The sequence below is a fragment of the Prunus persica genome, chromosome G4 (assembly GCF_000346465.2).
Source record: "Prunus persica cultivar Lovell chromosome G4, Prunus_persica_NCBIv2, whole genome shotgun sequence".
NCBI lineage: Eukaryota > Viridiplantae > Streptophyta > Magnoliopsida > Rosales > Rosaceae > Prunus > Prunus persica.
Window position 1 is genome coordinate 9780039 of NC_034012.1, and position 21049 is coordinate 9801087.

General features: G+C 37.3%; 2 protein-coding genes across 2 annotated transcripts; one reads left to right on the forward strand and one right to left on the reverse strand.

Moving 5' to 3' along the window:
- LOC18780587 (uncharacterized protein At2g29880) lies at positions 1784 to 3000 on the reverse strand. The gene is made up of 2 exons (XM_020562256.1): positions 2641 to 3000; positions 1784 to 2553 (listed from the first exon to the last, which is right to left on the reverse strand). The coding sequence occupies exons 1-2, from the start codon at positions 2998 to 3000 to the stop codon at positions 1927 to 1929; spliced, it is 987 nt and encodes a 328-aa protein (XP_020417845.1). The 3' UTR covers positions 1784 to 1926.
- LOC109948604 (multiple organellar RNA editing factor 8, chloroplastic/mitochondrial-like) lies at positions 8309 to 11114 on the forward strand. Its single transcript, XM_020562257.1, has 3 exons — positions 8309 to 8385; positions 8933 to 8955; positions 10177 to 11114. The coding sequence occupies exons 1-3, from the start codon at positions 8309 to 8311 to the stop codon at positions 10746 to 10748; spliced, it is 672 nt and encodes a 223-aa protein (XP_020417846.1). The 3' UTR covers positions 10749 to 11114.

Genomic DNA, 21049 nt, shown 5'->3' on the forward strand with positions numbered 1-21049 from the left:
ATTCATTTCAATGACAGTGAATAAACCATAATACAAATTCCTTTTGAAAATTCCAATGCTCATTACCGTTGAGTTCCGTTATTATCTTGCATGGCATTTCTCCACATGTCAGAAGCTATACCAACTCTCCATTCATTAGCATTCTCTCGTTGTTGTTCTTGAGTTTCAAAAACTTGTTCCACATTATCTCCTTCATTCCCTGGTAATGGTGAAGATGATGAAGACTCATTCTCTAGTTCAATAGGAAATTCATCAGAACGACATTCCCTACGAAGAAAATTATGTAGTCCTGCACAAGCTAACACAAGCTCTGCTTGAGTCCTATATGGGAAGGGAGGTGCTGACTTGAAAATTGTGAATCTTGATTTAAATATCCCAAATATCCTCTCAATTACATTCCTCAAGGAAGCATGACGAAGATTGAACAACTCAGTTGCGTTTTCGGGGTCACGACCTTGACCAGCAAAATCTTGTAGATGATATCGTACACCTCGAAATGGAGCTAAAAATTGACGTCGATTTGGAAATCCACAATCCACAAAGAAATATTTACCTAATCATAAAATATATATAAAATTTGTATGCAAAGCATGGTATAATGAATGATAATAATAAAACGAAGAGATAAGAGTGTACCTTGTGGTACCTTGAGTCCATTCCTCCTTGATAAAGCATCATTTAATACTTTTGAATCATGAGCTGAACCTTCCCATCCACTGAGCACGTATATGAACTCCAAATCAAAGTTACATGCTGCTAATACATTTTGTGATATCTTTCCATGACGATTGCAGTAGTTGCTTACATCACGTCCCTTCACCATGGCTGGAATATGTGTACCATCAATAGCTCCAATGCAATCCTGAAATGAATTAATAAGAAATTATAAGTAAAACATAGTTTTTGTTGGAATAATAACAATAATACTTATAATAATAAATTCCATTACCTTAAAGGAGGGGTAAAATCGTGTACTTTCTCTTATCTTAGCTGGCACTGCAGATCGAGGTTTAGCCAACATTTCTGGTGCTAGCGTGTTCAATGCCTTCAAGACTTTGTTGAAGTTTTTGCTAGTAGCAAAATGTGATCGATCAAATGTCTTTCGGGTAAGACAATATCGAGAATTTTGACCTACAGTGAGTAAAAATGTAGCAAGCATTTCTTCAACACAAATAAATCTTGTATTTTGTAGGAGTGTTTTGTCTCTGATGATAGTGCATAATTTCCGAAACACATCTGGATACATTCTATAGACTTGTCGAAATTCTTCAGGATCTTCATGTAATATTTTATGTATATAATCATACCCACTTGTAGTAATTGGTCGTCGAATTAATGGATGCTCAATATGCTCACTACGCATGATAACCATAAGCTCATGTAACATTTGGACCACTGCTTCCATTGCCATTAGTAAATGCTTGATGGTTTCGTAAAATTCTTCATCCATTTCTTCTCCCTCCATTTCCTCTTCCTCTACTCTATTATCTCCATGCATGATCGATTGAGACATCATATGTGAACCACCTAAAATAAAAATTGGAAGCAATTACATTATGTAATATATAATGTGGTTGCCTCTGTTTAGTAAAGAATGCACTTGAAATTGCATGGGAAACAACATTTCTAAAATGGAATTAATATGTAAGGTATCATGCATGCAATTTATGACACGAGAAAACCATTAACTTTATAGTCAGATATTTTTTCTAAATATTATAATTGGAATTGAAAAGCACCAACTGCTCAAAGATATCATATTTGATGCATATGAAACAAACTTTAAAACTTTAAATATGTTCCTAATAGAAAATTTGACAAAATTCCACAAATATGAAGCCATAAACAAACTCCAAAAATTCAGACAAGTTGTGCTTAAGCATACTCCAAAATAACCAAAGTCTATCGTCTCCCACATAACCTCATTCATTCTGACAACTTATACATTATCCAATCTTTGCGCTCCTGAGGTGACATTTTCCAGAACATATCTTTTTTTGCTTTAGTATTAAGCAACTCAACAACTTTGTAACGAACCTGACTATCTAAGTTTGGGATTTCCATGATAGCATCCCAACAACCACTCTCTTTTTCCTTTTTTTCCATAAGGCTATGGATTCCCCGAAAATCTGTGGCAATTGAATCAATGCTAAGAGAAACTCTTTCTAGAACATCGGCTCGAGTGTTGGTCTCAAAAGAGCTAGTGTTCCCCTCATACTCAGTTCTATTTCTTTTTGTCTGACCATTGCTTTCCAAGGGAAGCTCCACATTCGTGCCTTGAGTGGGAACATATGAATTAGGTTGTTTGGGTGATAGATCTTGGAATGTTGCAGCTTCAACTTCATTTGGTATGAATGCATGATTATCATCGTCATAACTCAAGTCATCTATTCCCAGACGTCTACTTTCTTCCACTCCTAATGTTCTTGCATCCGTATCATCTCCCAATGCAATTGAGTTTCTTCCAATGGCAGTTCCATTCCCAATTGCAATTCTCAGAAGTTCATAGTCAGCAAAAGTGTCTGTCTGAAAGTTGACATGGGCCGGGTGGGACTAACAAAGGGAAAAAAAAACAATTAATGCATACACATACAAAATAATAAATTATCATATAATATATTTTCGAAAATAGAAGCTCACCTTAATATAATCTTTCCACACTTCATCACTAGCAGTGAACTTCTTTGTGATTGGATCCCACCCAAACCCAGAGCTATGACGCATAAGCTCAGAAAAAATATTATATCGTTGCTTAAACCATTTCAATCGGCTTAAGTATTGTGAATGATTCCTTTCACATCCAAGTTTTGCATTAAGAGCAGGGAGTATCTTTTTCTCAACTGTTTGCTTACTTAGCATTCCATTACTATCACGCCATCCACGATTGGCGGCATCAACCATGAGCTGTAGCAACTCATTGCTCTCTTCCAATGTCCACAATTTATAACCTCCACTAACTTTGCTCTTTCCTTTGTCATTTCCTCGTTGTGATTCTTCCATTGATAATTACTATATCACACGTACAACTCCTTATTAATTGTGTATATTTTCATAATAGCTTATTGGTAAACTGCATCCAATGCACCTTTTAAATTTTTATTTATCAAATCTAATCACATAGACAAGTAACATATTCTTATCAAAATAAATAAATATTACTCAGTCATCAATAATATTTCATAAACACTCACAAATCAACATAAATGGTTAGATTACAAAAGAGTCTATATTCCAGCAATTCTCCTAACCTAATATGTGGGATGTAAATATTATATGAAAAAATTATCCACCTAACGAATTATGGGTAAAAAAACAGTACCTAAAGAATAAATTAATGGGTTTAGGGGCAACAAATTATATAATAAAATATTGTATGCAAACATAGCATATGAGACAATCAATATAATAAAATATTTATATGCAAACACAGCTTTTTTTACTAATAGAAGAAATATTCATCAATAGAGGGAAAGTAAACGTGTGGATGAGAAGAGAAGAAAAATATTCAATATTTTTTTACTAACCTGAAGGAAGTGGATGACAATGGGATACCAAAGTGGAGCCCTAACCATGAAGAAAAAAGATCTATCTGCTTGATGCTTGATATAACAAGGGAAGAAAGAATTGGAGACGTTTGGAGATGTTTTGGTTCTATCTTCTCAACTTCCCAATATTTTCATAAAGTCTGGTGTAAATTAGCAAGACTTTTGGTAGTAAGAATTACCTTTAAAAGTATTGAAAAGTCATTTATTTAACAAAGTTTTTAAAAGTCATTAATATTTTGGATACCTCAAAACTTTTAAATACTCTTTAAAACTCACAATTGAATACAACTAAACTTTTAAAGACTATTTAAAAGTCACAATTGAATACCTAGACTTTTAAAGTCATTAAAAGTCATTAAAAGTTATAATTGGATACACCCCCCCTCCTTCTGCTTGCAGCTTGCTTTAGTAACTTAAGAACAAGTGATCACAGCCCATTTAGGTTAACCCAGGGTATGGCAGCTGGAAGTTCTCCCGAAAATAAGTTTCCAGAAATGTCCAGGAGTACCAGAGTTTCCTTGCTTATGTTCCACATCCAGTTTGGTACTTCGCCATGTATTTGGTTTCTTGCCATATCCAACCGCTCCAACTTTGTCTGATTTCTTAGGAAATATGGGAACTCTTTTAAATTGCATGAACTCAAACCCAGAATAGTGAACTGTCGAACAGTTGCATTCATCATATTGGATTCAGTAACAAATTCAAAATTGTTCCAACTCAATTGGAGTTGGTACAGATTTTATTGCTTCTCAAACATTTGAAATTCCACTACACCACTCAGGTTATTTGAATGTAGATAAAGGATCTCAAGATTGATGAGATTGGAAAATGAGGCTGGAATTGAACCACTCAAATGATTAAAAGAAAAATCTAGGTAAACTAGTTCGCTAAAGTTACCTAGCTAAGATGGAATTGGACTTCCAAATCTGTTTGTTGAGACGTCTAGATAAGTGAGCTGTCTAAGATTACCAAGTGCAGATGGACCCAAAAGATTCTGAAAAATTGCAATTAGCCACATCCAACTCTTGCAATGAATTAAGCTTTTCAATTGATGAAGGTATTGTTCCCAAAAAACCTAGTAGAAGCAACTCTCAGAGATATGAGGGGACTACTTTGATTAAATTCAGGAAAATATCCAGTGAGATCTTGATTGTATCTCACACCAAGAACTTTATAGGTAAACATGTATTTCTTGTTGGTGATTCAGGGATTTTAAGCATTTTTTGGGTTGTGCGTATTCTCTCCAAATCAATTCAACTTCTTGTCGCGTTTGGTCACTGGAGAAGTTGTATTCATATTTGGCACCTTAGTTGCTTTGTATTTGTTTTTTTTTTTTAATATCTTATTAATAAAATACTATCGCTCTTTTGTCAAAAAAATTCAAGATGTAATTAATACTAAGGTTTAATGAAATTTTACATCATCTGTTAAATTGGTAATGTGGCAAGCAAAAAAGCGGTCTCCGCTCTGTATAGCTTCAACTTGGATTCAACATAGATGATGCAGCACCACCCAGCCCCTTGCATTTGGAGCGGTCGTTATTAAACCAGTGCAAGATTTTAATACTCAGTTTATATACAGTTCTTACTTGAGCATTGCCCTTGTATTTCCAATGTTCTAAAATATTCTTTCTTTGCCCTCTTAAGCTAAATAACCTTCTATGAAAGTGAAAGAGCTTTCTGTATCCAACATTACATTGGCGTCCTTATTGATGTTAAACTGCAGGAGAAGCAGAACCTTTGTAGCAAATCTTCTCTCTCTTCATTCACAAGTCACTAGCATCTGTTAACTACACAGGACCAAAAGACGAAAGGCATAAAACATAACTAATCTAGAAATCCCTTCACCAATAGCCACACACTCAGAAAATTGATGGATATATTAAACCCAACAAATTAATATATCAGTCTCTGAGTTGATTCAATTGAACAACTTATGCTGCAAGGTCATGCAGTCTTCAGTCTTCTTTCCTCCAAGCAACGTCAACAAGGTATTGATATGTTCAAATGCTGACCAACTTTTTTTGTAGAGAATGAATCTGTCACATGCCGTCGCGCTTCTATGCCCATTCTCTGCGCAATCTGCTGGTCTTGGATAAGTTTAGCCATACCCAATCACAAAGAAATCATGTTTCACCGTTCTTAACTGTCTCTAGAGCCCCCACTGTTGCACAAAATGACAGGTTTATAAGCTGCCATAACCACACAACACAAATTATCCAAACCCCTCTGTACGTCGAAGAGAGATTTCCACAAATGAAACCAAAGCAATGACCTTGTGTATTTTAAAGTCTGCATTGACCTTCGTCCTCAAGCGAAGATCTTCTTATACTGAATTTTCTTTTTTGATTTTTAAGGCAGCTGATATGCGATACCAGCGCATCTTCCATGTCAATCAAAGTCCAAGTTCCAAGTTGTTTTCTTGTTTTAAACTTTTCTAAGGAAATTGGAAGATAGTCATTCTTTCCAAGTTGTTTGCCCCACATGAAGGCAACTACATAAAAAAAAAAAAAATCACGTATCATTGACAAGCAGCAATCGTTCACAAAGAAGTCCTTTCTACACAAATGGCACAATATAAAATTTAAAGGGATTAATTATTGATATGGCCCTTGAAATTCAATTTGAATCTCACTTTGCCATCTAAAACTCAATTTGTCACACTCTACCCTCTGAAACTCAATTCTCCGTCTCACTTTGTCCATATTCATTAACTCCATAAAAAATAACATAGCATTGAGTTGTGAAGAGCAAAATGTTGAAATTGATAACAGTCAAGCCATGCGTTGATGCCCTATTCATGTTATAAAAATCTTTTCTATTAATTCATATTAGACTAGATAAAATAACTTTCATGTATTAAGAAATCAAGGGTCACAAATTTCAAATTCCCAAAAATAATCAGTGAGAAATCATAGCAAAAAACACCAAAAAGATGCACAAGGCGCATTGGATGAATATGTTAAAGCCAAGATATGGAATCAGAGTCTCCAATTCTCTGCAAATTCTAATTCAAAGTCTCAAAAGAGAAGTTTTTTCTGCCATCTTGGGCCAAAACTGGACCCAACATTTGGAATATGAAAGTAAACACCCGAGTTCGATATGATCCAACCCATTTCAGTTTCGGACTAAAACGGGTCGTCGTCGTCTTTCTCCAGTTCTCTACTTCTCACACAGAAGAGTCTGTAAAAGGAAGAAGAGAAGAGCAATGAGTGGAGAAGAATTAGCGGGCACCCCAGCGGCCAAAGCTCCTCCGTCTGCTTTATTTTGTCGGCGCTGGCTGTAAGTCATGAATTTTCATTTCAATTTTAAGTCTTCTTCTTCTCCCTTTTTAAATGGTTGGCTGATTTTAAATTCTGGGTAGTTATTTGCACTGTTGGAATCAACAAATGGCGTGAGCTTCAGCGCAAGTCAATTTTACAACAGCTGCAGCAGCAACAACAGCTCCCTGAAAATGCCGCAAATGCCCTTGAGTGATCTCCAGGTTTAAGGCAAATTTTCAAATTTTGTCATAGAATTTGGCAAGTAAGCTTGATCTTTGGCTTCATTTTGAGTTTGTAAGTGCTGCTCCAGCTGAACTCGTGTTAGACTGAGCTTTGGTAGTTTGGTTGTTAAATGATGTGGAAAATGGTGCAAAAATTCATGCCTTTCAATCTGTTTGAATATTCGAAATACCTATGTGTGCAAATTTCTTTGGCTTCATTTTGAGTTTGATCAAATTGCTAATCTGAGTATTCCGCGTACAAATTTGAATGGTAATGGGGATTGTCTAGATTTCCATTTTGTATACATTTGTGCTTCTTTTGTGACATTTTCTCTCTAGTTTATAGTTTGATTCGGGCAGTATACAACATTCTTGAGGATGACTCAAATAGCGAGATTATTGATATTGAGTAAGAAGGTGAGATTGTTGATATTGAGTAAGAAGGTGAGATTATTGGTGTGTGTGTGTATGTGCGCGCACGCAGTGGGGGTTTCTATTGTGAGTACCGAAGAGCTTTCTCATCTTAGAATATGTATGTCTATTGAAGCTGTGGATTCTAATCCAAATCGAGGCGAATTTGTCATATGTGAATAATGCTAGGTAAGAGTTCAGGCAGTCTTTATTTAAGATGCTTTGGCATAAGATGGCTTGGGGTTCCCCATAGAAATACAATAGAATGCATGCTTCTATTTGTTCACTTTGGATAGTCATGCATTGCACTATTTTATTTGTTGGTTATCAGAACAACCTACACTTGAAGATTGTAATTATATGTTAATGGACCTTGTATTTGTGCAGATGCTACATTAAACCATCTTCAAGTATATAAACAAGCATGTTTTTTAAGTTATTAATGAAATTGGAACTTAGTGCCAGTATGACAATAGGCGATATGTATGTGATTTGTAGGGCGGTGAGAGTCAGTAGTTTTCTACTGTTATGTCATGGATTTTGCAGCATGCTCGCTTTCAACTATCCTCGGATGCTTATGCATAATCAATTGGAGGTTCTAACTTCTAACTTCACATAATGTAGCCAAAACCATGAGGCAATCACTTCACTGAGTTCTGCAACCCTCACATAATGCAGGTGATATGTAATGCTAGTTTTCTTCAAAGTTTTCACTCAGTTTCTAAATAAACATGTCAAAATGAGTTTCATGATAACGGAGTTTGTAAAAATTAGGGGAATGTCTATAACTGCTTTGAGATAGTTCTGTCAATAGTGATTGTTTGAGTCTGACAGTCTGTTGGGTACATATAGTTCTCTGTTGCGGCTAGATGGCTGGATGCAGTTTTTCATTTGAAAGCCTTGATGGACTTTTGGAGCTGAAGCTTTCATGTTTGTTTTTGCCTAGGTACATTCTTTTGTCGACCTATATCAATAAAGGTCATTGATTGAGCATAATCATATCTGAAAAGAATAGCAGTACAAAAATAGGTATGTGAAAAGAAAAAAGAAAAATTAGTGTTTAGTAATTAGCATGTGCTACATTACCTATTTTTGTTTTAGATAAGGTGGATGAGTTTTAAATTTTATTTTGTTAAAGACCAATTTGTAAGCCCATGTGCTAAAAGCATGATTAATATAAGAGTTACATTTACATTTTTGCCATTTTCTGATATTTTGTTTCCACTGTGATACTAAAATTAGCGATCGGCAAGGACTAGATGAGCATCGGCATTGCAACCATAGCGATCAACCTAGCGCCGAACCTTCAGGTGGCGCTCTTCAAAGCGACGTTGCATGGTGAGCGAGAAGCACATATAGGAGATCATCATTGTCGCGAGCCGAGTATTGGCGCCTGTTTCAAAGGAGGTTTTTGTATTGAATCTGGGCTCCTTTTGGACTCTTCTCGATTGCAGTCCTGGTTTTGTTAGCCTTTCACCATAATCAGCATGAAGATCGGGTGGAACAGCCTATACTAGTATGATTGCTTAGCTCCCCTGTGCTGCTATTATGTGTTAATTGATTTAGTTTGTCCTTGAATTGGTGACCTGTGTGTTTCTTCAACATTTTAATTTGATATTGGTTGATAGGAATTTGATGTGTTTGCAGTCTGTTGTTTGGATTATTTGAGGTTTTCGTCAGTGAAATTTCTGATCAAGTATGGAAATACACAATTGGGTTTTTATTGTTTTGTTTAGACATTTGTATGAGTGGTTTTAGATATTTCCGATGAATCTCTAGTTAGTTATTTATAGGGATATGCGTGTTCCTTCATTACTATATAACCTTGTCGAAAGACCATATGATATAAATAGACTATCAATAACCAAGCAGAAGCATGCAGTAATCACGTGGTTGTGATATTAAACATTAGCCTGTAGATGTTATATCTAGAATTTAGGTGTCACTATTGGATTGCTTCAGATTATCTAGCGTGCTTGTGAAGGCCTACACTCCCAGTCAAGCCTGGAGTTGTTATTTGGGGAAGAAAATGAAGCTTATGTAGAACGAATAGCAGTAAACTATTATGCTGTTATCTGATTTAGTATCAGATGACTCTTTTAAAGCAAACTTGTCTGACACACGTGTGAATCAAAACCCTGGATGGATGTTCAAATTTCCTTTATTATTACAAAATATTAGTGCTTAGTTAGTTGTGTGTGACATATGTCAAGATATTATAGAGATGTCAAAATGAAGTAACAAGATTGTCCATGATGACCTATAGCTTGTAGACTGAGAAACATCAGGTCCAAAGAAATTGGGTGATCACTGTGTAAAACTTTGTGTTTAACCTGGTATCTCGAGAGCTGAAAGGAATTTAGTTTAACTGGAGGATAATACAATCTTCTTATCTCTGGTTTTTATTTCTAATTCCGTGTAGTTGCTTCTGGCGTGCATTGCCCACCCCACCCCAGTTAACAAAAGAAAAATAGACAGTTTTGGTCTCTAGAATTTGATGATGAAAATTTTCCTCTTAGGCAGTCAATGTTAGCCTTGGAAGTTCGCATAACTGCTTTTTGAATGCTGGGTATTATAGTATTTGCCTTTTTAATACTGATATTATAGTAATCTTAATCTGCCATTCTGTTGTACATTGTCTACCTGTCTATTCGTTTGTTTTCAATTAGTTTTTCGGCAATCAAGTATCCATTTATACATGATTGTCTGCTTTCTTGTTATTTTTTTGTTTTGGCAGGAGAACCTTTTATTAATGGTGAAGCAGTACCATATGATCCCAAGTACCATGAGGAATGGATAAGAAACAATAGCCGAGCAAACAAGAGAAACAGACGCAATGACAGACCTCGAAATTATGACAGATCAAGGAACTTTGATAGGAGGAGGGAAAATATGCAGAACCGAGATTTTCAGAATAGGGGTCAGCCTCCTATGCCTAATCAAGCTGGGCAAAATCCTGGGCCTAACATGCCTGGACCTGCCAACAACATGAGGACTCCCAACAATATGGGGCCCCCGCCCCCCAACGCGGGTCCAATGCCTCCCCACAACAACATGGGTCCAAACTACAGTAATGTGCAGCAGCCAAACAACTGGAGTGGTGGGCAGCCCAACAACAATAGCAATCAGATACCTCATAATTATAATCAGATGCCGCCACCACCACCTAACTACAATCAGATGCCCCCTAACAACATGGGAGGTGTACCGCCAAACAACATGAGAGGGGTGCCACCAAATAACATGGGAGGAGTGTCCCTACCGCCTAATGCAGGATGGGGGGGTCCTGGGCAATTCCAAGATAACTAAATGCCAGGCAGGGATGATGGAGGCATCCCCGGTGCAAACTGTTACTGAGCTTGAGGCTACGTCACGATGAGTCTTGTAGGCATGCTGTAGATAAGCAAGGAGGCTGCTCTAGATGTGCTGTAGGTTTTTTATGTCACCGTTCTGGAATGATATTTTGTTTGGCTTATTGCTGGGTGCGAACCTGGTTGCCTTTTTATCTGAATATGATTACACTTTCAGGGTCGTCTCTGATTGGATTAATCGTATCTTTGCTTTGCTACTTGGTACTAGTTATGTCATGTCATGTCATGTAGTGCACATATTTGCAGAAAGCAGAAGACTGTTTAATGAAACCACCATGATAGAGCAATGCTATCTTATTTTTCATCGATTCCTAATCAATTGAACAATCTAAACAAAACCCAAAAAGCAATTATGTGTATAATTTTTTCTCTCGGTGCTTGTGCTTGGCTTAGTAACTTAAATACAGGAACAATGGTGAATACAACCCAATTCACTTCATCATTAGTTCATTCATCCCATTCAACAATACAAACAAAACCCACAAAGCAATTATACAAGGAAATTATTCCGTCTGAGTCTGAACGCTTCTGCTTGCAGCTTGCTTTAGTAACTTAAAGACAAGAACGAGTGATCAGAACCCATTTCAGTTCATCACCAACTCATCAAATTTCACATCCCAATCAAACCCAAATTAAGAGCGATTATTTAGAAGCAAGATTAGTGGCAGACATGCCCATATATCTCAGGCCATGTCACTCTCAAGCAAGGTTAGTGAAAAATATTCATCCGATGGGCATCTTTTTAGTGTTTTTTGCTGTGATTTCTCACTGATTATTTTTGGGAAGCTCTCCAAGTTGAAATTTGTGACCCTTGATTTCAACAATTTACAAGGTTCTTTGCCCTCATCTTTGATGAATTTCACAAACCTTGTAGAACTACACTTGGGATCCAATCCAACAACTTGGAAGGTGATATCTGCATGCTTGATTTTTCCAGACTTAGTCAATAACTTTACTGGTACGTTTCCAATAAGCATTTACTCATGTAGGTCCCTGAAAGCAATTCAATTGACTTCAAGTCATCTAGGGGGGCAAATACAACCTCAGATTCTTTCATTGAAATACTTGTCCTCCCTCTCAATTGGTGGCAATAGATTAACCAATGTCAGAGGAGCAATGAAAATACTAATGCGTTGCTTTCAGAATCCTTTATAACTGCATCGCTTTCAAGCTACCTATAAGAAAATCAAAAAATTAGATGCAGCTTTCTCAGAACTGCCTTTTAGCTTGCGGCTTGCTCGAAATTACAGAATTGCTATCTTCCACTACAAATGCAACATCCGCATGCCAACATCCAAACACCCACCTCCCAGAATCATTCTTCACAACTCAACACAATTCACTAGTTCCTGGTTGGGGCTCATTTGATTGCTATCAATATATTCAGCAAGTAGTTGTTAACTTGTGCCCACTCAGAGGGTTGAACATTATTGCTCTACCAAGATATTATAGTAGTTGCCTTCTTGTGGGGCAAACAACTTGGAAAGAATGACTATCCACCAATTTTGAATTTTCTTAGAAGAATCATCAACAAGAAAACAACTTTGAACATGAATAGGACGTCAATGTATAATGTTGGATCAGGCTTGACTGACACTGTCACTCTCAGGCCATATCTATCAGGCAAGAAAAATCGCACCATGTATCTTCCAAATTCCACGAAAAATTGTCATCATATTGAAAGAAAACACCAATGAGGGAAAACACGTCAAACAACGTTTGCATCCACATCTGAAAACGCATTAACTACATCCATGAGATTTTTTATTACTGTTAAAAAAATCATGACACATCCTATACAGCTTATAACTCGACCAGCATGGAAATCTCTCTTCAACGTATAGAAGGGGTTTCAAGAATTTGTATTGTATGGTTATGGTTGTTTGCTAATTTCCTACTTTGAGTACTTGGCCTTGTGGACTTTAAATTAAGTAGGTCAAGTCCACTCCTAGTGGCATTAGTGGGAATATCTTTTAGGGTAAACTGCCGAAATGCCTCCTGAACTTGTACTTAATTATCAATTTACCTTATGACCTTTTTTTTAAGCGAATTAAAGGCTCAAATTAAAATTTATTATCAATTCTTCCCCTATCGTCTAAATAAATAACGTTTCATCCAATAATCCGTCAAATCATTAAAAAAAAAAATATTAATGATGTCGGGAATTCTATAGGATTTGTCTCGGGTTTCGAGGAATTTGGGACGGGTCCTGTCATAACCAGTCGACAACTCTTGCGCTTATCTCTCATAGCTCTACCATATCCATGGTATGAATTTTCTTTTAAAACGTCTTCTTATTTCAATTCTTGTAATCGTTTGGGTTGGATTGAGAAATCTCCAATACCTCTTCCTTTACTCTGTAATTCGAATTTGAGGATAGTTGGTGGATTAATTAAAGAATCTTTTGTTATTTAGTTTAAAATCCAAAGTAAACATAAATTGCAGAAGAATATATATATAGATGAGATTCACTTGATTATCTGAGGAACGAATCATGGATTATTATAATACATAAAATCAGACTCCCGCTCTTTTTACCCTTCAAACAATCCAGGAAGATTAGCATTCGAGCCCGAAAGGGTATGGGGACCCGAAAGGAATAGTAAAAGAAAAGGATACCAAGTTTAGTTGGGCCCGAAACTGCACCAGTGGGCCTGAACTGACTATTGATCTAGTTAAAAACAAGAAAGTATTGAAGTAGGTTAATAAAACCCAGGTAGGGTTTTTTGTTGACCACGAACTTAATCTTGCTCTGTTGCCCGTTCAGGTGCTGCTCACACTTGTCAAGGTGATATTCACGAAGAAAAGAATATTGAAGTCCTCTTAATTGAGACATATAAAAGAATCTATCCAGGCCAGTACCCCCATGGAGCACAATGGCTTGATGAGAAGTCTAGAAATGAGGTGCAAACTCCATCAGCATCAGTCATTCATATCCACACCAGATCTATTGAGCTGGTTATATCCTCAATAGTGGCACGCCTGCGCAACAAAAGGGATCAACACTACGAAGAAGTTGACAAACAGGGCCTCGATCAGGCCTGACTTCTCTTAGCAAGCTGATTCAACTTTCAGTTTTGTCCAAAAATTAAAGAAGTCCCTTTTGCAAGCGAAGATACACCATTTGATCGGGGCATTGGTGTTGATATAATAATTCCTCTTTGTTCATCAGAGCAAAGTTGGCCCTCGTGGTTGCTAAAAGGAACGAAGGATGGGAAAAAGCGCCAACAATTTTCATTTCCTTTCTGTCGATATACTGTTTTGAGAGGAAAAAGAAAATAGACTTGGAAAATTTCAGCTTTTGCTATGCTTCGTACCTTGAATCCTAGCTATTTTTTGATCCAACTCCGTTTGTATTCCTTTGCTTTTGTTCTGTTTTGCTCCTTCCCGTTTGGATTGTTCAATGGCATCAGATTTCGACCCAAAAAAAAGAAAGAGATGTGCTTCGAGGTCCTAATGCAAGAAGCCATAACCGCCCCTCTTGCACTCAAACCCTCGTCGTCGGCCTCCATGTGGAGTTCTCATGATTTGAACAAACGACTCCGTTTTGGACCTCTCCGCCACCACACTCATGCTCCTCCTCGAGGACGTCTAGCGATTAGCGCAGCAGAGTGAGATGAAGACCCAGCAGGCGATAAATGACTTTTGGATGGCCCTAGGCAATGAACTAAATAAGGCCCCTTCCCTTGGTATACAATTGCGAAAAAAAACAAATAAAATGATTTTATGTAGCGCGTAGAGCATGTGAATAATGATTTTAAGATAAATAATTATAGAGCATAATCCTACATGGTCAATTCTAAAGCTGAGTCTTACATGGTCAATTCTAAAGCTGAGTCTAAGTCTCTTAACAGCAAAGTCATTGTCTGTGTATAATCTGGAAAATTAAAAAATAGTTTGATGGATAGGAACAAATATATATAAATCTGATTACTTTTTCAATTTCTCATGTTCCTCCCCTCTTGGTCACCATCAATCTCAAAGACAATTTGTGAGCTTTTTAGTGTGAGATTGATTCTTAGGGTTAAAATATGATAAGATAAAAAAAAAGGATGAGAGAAATTGAAAATAATGGATGGATTGAAGAGAGATGGGGAAAAATATGGTGGTGGATTATTAAGAGATGAGTGGATCAAATAGAATTCTTCCATGGAGAAACTAACTAGGAGAGGAATCGCCTTCCTCAAGCACATGTTGTTTCTGTCTCTGCGTGGGAAACGAAGAAACATTCTGGGAAGAGGAAACAAAGAAACCTAATTTAATCGCGTGTTGTTTCTGTTTTTTTAATATATAAAATTGGACAATAGTGTATATTTATTTTTACCATAAAATTATCAACACGAAAACATCTTAGAAGCTCATCGTAGCCCTCTTTAGACCTAATATGGTCTACAATAGTTGATAGTAACAGCTAGAAGGTCTGGTCCTCTCATCGTGGCCCTCTTTAGACCTAATGTGGTTTTCAATTTTGGCTACATTAGTTGAAGTCTCTGTTCGACGTATAGAAGGGGTTTGAAGAATTTGTATTGTATGGTTATGGTTGCTTGCCAATTTCTCACGTTGAGTACTTTGAAGGCGTTGTGGACTTAAAGTAAGTCAAGTCCTCTCCTGGTGGCATTAGTGGGAATATCTCTTAATACCCAATGAGGCCTTCTCTCTGGTTTCATTAGTGGGAATATCTCTTGGACGAATTGAGGGGTTTCAATATCAATAATTTGCATTGTGTGGTTGTTGTTTGCCGATCGACTTCTCAATTTGCAGTGATGTATGCATCCTTTTCAAGCATCGTTGCTCTTATATATATATAAGTGATTTCATTTAGGTATCCATCAAATGAGCTTACTTGAATCCGATATCATTTGACTACTTAATTAAATTATTGAAATTTAAGTACTTTCTTGAAGCACAGTGTTCATTGATTTTGTTGATCTCAATTAGATGCCTATTGATTTTCAATATGCATGAATTTTTGGAAAGATGATCTATGAATGAAGTTGTGAAAAATAGATGTTTTTGATTGTTCAAAAATTTTTTGTAAGGGACTCTAAGGGGTCTCCCTCAAATAAATTATTTTGAGGAATCCCTCAATAGAAGGGTACTGATACATACTTATATATATAGACCAGCTTGTAACCTAATGGCTCATGGCTTCGTTCTCTTCCTCTTATTCTCTTGCATTATACCTACAAATATTCATGCCTGCAAACAAACTGAACAGCGCTCCCTTCTGTCCTTTGCCTCCATTCTATCTTCTCCTCCTTTAAATTGGACATACACTATGAAGCTGTTGTTGCTGACGTTGAAACTAGTTAAGTTGCTTGCTTGTTGGAAGAATGAAGATGGAATTGCACCAAAGAAGTGAGTAAGTCTGGAAAAATCAACAATAGTTTGAGTTTCAATGTCAGCAACAATAGCTTCACAGGGTATGTCCCATCCTCTATTTGTCTCCAACATTCTTCAACCTTCCTTAGGCTATTGGATTTTTCTTCCAATCTATTTAATGACGACCTTGCTCCTGGGTTATGGAAGTGTTCTGAACTGCAGGTTTTTCGCACCAATCACAATAACCTCTCAGGATTACTTCCAAAAGATATCTATAATGCTACCAAACTTTAAGAAATTGCATTACCCTCTCAATTCACTACATGGAGCCATTAGTGATACAATTGTCAATCTCACCAACCTTGCCATCCTTGACCTCTCCTTTAATCATTTTGGCGGCAAGCTTACTCCCAATTTGGGGAAGCTCTCCAAGTTGAAATTTGTGACCCTTGATTTCAACAATTTAGAAGGTTCTTTGCCCCAGTCTTTGATGAATTGCACAAACCTTGTAGAATTGCGTTTGGGATCCAACAACTTGGAAGGAGATATCTCTATGCTTGATTTTTCCAGACTTACTCAACTTACTAAACTTGACCTAAGGATGGATAACTTCACTGGTATGATTCCAGTAAGCCTTTATGCATGTCGGTCCTTAAAAGCCATTCGATTGTCTAGAAATCATCTAGAGGGAAAAATAGAAGCCGAGATTCTTTCATTGAAATCCTTGTCCTTCCTCTCGATTGCTGTAACATCTCACATCGACCAATGGAGAGGGAGTGATGTGCTTTATATGTACATGTCCACCTCTATCTAGTTCAAAGCCTTTTGGGAGCTCACTAACTTCGGAGTCATGGGAACTCCGAAGGTAACCGAGTTTGGGTTAGAGCAATCCCAGGATAAGTGACCTACTGGGCAGTGCTCGTGAGTTCCCAGAAACAAAACCGTGAGGGCATGGGGGGGCCTAAGGCAAACAATATTGTGTTACGGCGGAGTCGATCCAAGGTGTGACAGAATGGTATCAGAGCCACTCTGCCGTGTGGTGTGAGTGTGCTGACGAGGATGTCGGGCTCCTAAGAAGGGTGGATTGTAACATCCCACATTGACCAACGGAGAGGGGGTAATGTGCCTTATATGTACATGCCCACCTCCATCTAGCACGAGGCCTTTTGGGAGCTCACTGGCTTTGGAGTTTGGAAACTCCGAAGTTAAGCATGTTGGGGCTAGAGCAATCCCAGGATGGGTGACCCATTGGGAAGTTGCTCATGAGTTCCCAAAAATAAAACTGTGAGGGCAAGGGGCCCAAAGTGGACAGTATCGTGCTACTGCGAAGTCGATCTGGGATGTCATATAATGGTATCAGAGCCACTTTGCCATGTGATGCGAGTGTGCCGATGAGGACGTTGGTGTCCCAGCAAGGTACCTCTTTTGTACCAAGCCATGTCCTTAAGTTTGTCCCATGCCTTGGGCAAGTCAGGCAGTGCCACAATGTTCATATTTATATGGAAATTTGAAACTCATTCGTTGAGGAGTACATGTGTTTCTTGTATTGTAAGTGCCACTACTACAAAAAAGCAAAAAGACGACGGTAAATCACCGTCGTGTATTTGGTTTTTCAATGGTCGTGGAATCCACCGTCATCTTTTCCCTCATAAACCACGACGCTAAATAACCGTCGTTGTTAAACAATACAACGTCATCAAAAAATACAAAACGACGTCTTTGTACTGCAAAAAGATCTAAAAAAAGCAATCGATGATGATAATAGACGACCAATTCTCTAAAAAGACCGTCGTTAAAAAGGGAAAATATGACACATATTAAGAGAACAAGGCCGCAAGATAGACATACAACGACGACAATAAAAATACGCCGACGTTAAATATAATTTTCACGACAATAAAAAATATGACGTCTTTAAATACATTAGAAGACGACGTTATTGATACCTACTACGTCGCACATATAAACACAACCGTCGTACAATTAATTTTCCACTTCGATTTTTTGATAAAAGATGACGTGGAAATAGTTGTCAGTGTCATTATTTACGACGTATGTGTTTCTATAGTAGACGTTGAAAAACTAAACAACGTCAGTTACAAATATATGAGAGTCGTATTAAAAAATTTATACGTCCTATTTTCAGAAACAAACAACGACCATAAATATTAGACGTTGTTAAATACAACAACGTCGGAAAACAATAAAAACAGACGTGTTTAGTCTGCTAAAGTTCTACAACGTCTCTTATTTACAAAAAACCGTCGTGAAATAAATTTTCCACTTCGATTTTATCTAAAAAAGATGACGTGGAAATAGTTGTCAGTGTCATTATTTACGACGTATACATTTATATAGTCGACGTTGTATTTATATGTATTCATTACTCACGACGCACTTAATAATATAGACGACGTTGAAGGTCTAAACAACGTCGGTTCCAAATAAATGAGAGCCGTATTACAGAACATATAGACGGCGTAGATTATGATGGGAGCCGTATTACAAATAACGTCGTTTAATTGTTATTAGACGGCGGTTATAATGAATTTCCGTCGGAATTAATTTCGTTCCTCTTCGTTTATAAAAGAACTTGCGACGTGGAAAATGTATGATGACGTCGTATTTTTTAACGTTCAGATTACATATCTCGTTTTTTAGACGTCGGTATTATGGGATTGGAGTCGTGTTATTTTGAATTACATGGCGGTTCTTTATCCTTCACCGACGTGATATCCTGAATAATTGCTTCACAATAGCGTCGTGGTTCTTCATTGTTACGTTGCTTTAAGACGTCGGTAAATATGCTGAATAACTGATTCACAATAACGTCGTGTTTTATTTGAACGTAGAAAGTGAAGAAATCACATTACAATATATTACAAAATTAATGTCATACACTGCCAATTACATAAGCATCATTCAATCCATATATCTTCACACCCATCTCGAATATTTTGACCGCCTAACTCACCTACCAGTTCATCAAATGTGTCAACATTTGGCATCCCTCTAGTAAATGGCTCACACTCAATTATCACATCACCTAATACTTCATCACCAATAACATCATTATATTCTCTACTAGGCATTGATAACACTACCGACCAACCACGATGCATCGGGTCGTCAACAAAAAATATTTGTTTGACTTGAGAAGCCAAAACAAATTGGTCATTCCTATGTCCAATTTTACTCAAATCTACAAGGGTAAATCCAAGTTCGTCGACTACAAGACCAGAACTATCTATCCAATCACACCTAAAGACTGGGATTGTAAACTTTTGGTAGTCAAGGTCCCAAATTTCTTGAATGACACCATAGAAACCCATATTTGAGAGAATTGGGTTTTTATCCTTGGCACTAGCAACTTGCATGGTATGTGCAAGTAAATAAACTCCACTATTTTGAGTTGTCCGCACATCATCTTGTGCCTTGATATTGAATTTAATACCTTTAATAAGATAGCTCCTATATAATGGCACTGACATGTTTGGACCAGCTGCTAGCCACCTTAAATTTTCTGATACGCCATGATTGTCTTCCTCAACTTCACTTTGAACCTGCAAATTAATCATATCTTAATTCATCCTAACATATAAATAAGAAGAAAATTAAAAGAGAAATACGTTATTCAACAACATATACCTTGAAGCGTAGCCATTGAATGAAAGTGCTATTGTGCTTATCCTGCAGCCACTTTGTTCTCTTTCTAAATTTTGGATAAGCAGTCTTGATGTGGATCATATGTTGCCTACATGACACGAAAAATTCAAGCATTACGGTCCCAAATATATAAGATAAACATAAGAAATAATTTTAAATGGAAACTTAAAGAATAAAACTCATACGTACTCGATATAAGGTAGGACTTCCTCCGTATTCTCCAAGACATATAGATGTGCTTGATTCAACAGGTCCTGATCAACTACGCTCACTGTGCAACCTGATAATGGCTTTGAAACTCCCATCTTTTGGCTTGAAGGCACTCCAACTGTACTAACATCAGATAAATGCTGAGTACAAAACTCTACCGCTTCTTCAGCTATATACCGCTCAGCAATGCAACCTTCGGGACGAGTACGATTCTGAACATACCCCTTCAGCACTTTCATATATCTTTCAAACGGATACATCCACCTAAAATATACTGGCCCACATAGACGAACTTCTCTGACAAGATGTACTACTAGATGAACCATGATATCAAAGAATGAAGGGGGAAAGTACTTCTCAAGCAAACACAGAGTAACTACTACATCTTCTTCCAACTTATCTAGCTTGGAAACATCAACAGTCTTTGCACATATAGCATTGAAGAAGAAGCACAAACGAGTTATTGCATACCTTGCAGGCTTCTCCAAAACAGAACGAATTGCCACAGGGAGCAATTGTTGCATTAAGGTATGACAATCATGTGATTTAAGGCCAAGAAGTCTTGAATCTTGTACATATACAAGATTTTTAATATTTGAAGAATAACCTTCAGGGACCTTCATACCATAGAAAGAATTGCAAACCTCTCTCTTCTCTGCTCTTGACAAATTCCAAGGCCCAGGAGGCAAACGAGTACGTCTTTCTCCATACTCGGGTTGCAAATCAGTTTTGACCCCCATGTTCAATAAATCTAATCGAGCAGCAATCCCATCTTTATTTTTTCCAGGGATCTCCAGCAATGTACCAATGATACTATCGCAAACATTCTTCTCAATGTGCATAACATCTAGGGCATGCCTCACAGGAAGGTATTTCCAATACTCGAGATCAAAGAATATTGATTTCTTCTTCCAACAAACTCTGTCACCATTTTCAACCATATGCAGCACTTCTTCTCCGGTTAATGGCTCTGGAGGTATGCCATATTCAGGTTTCCCATTAAAAGCTGCACGTTGCCTCCTATATGGATGATTGATTGGT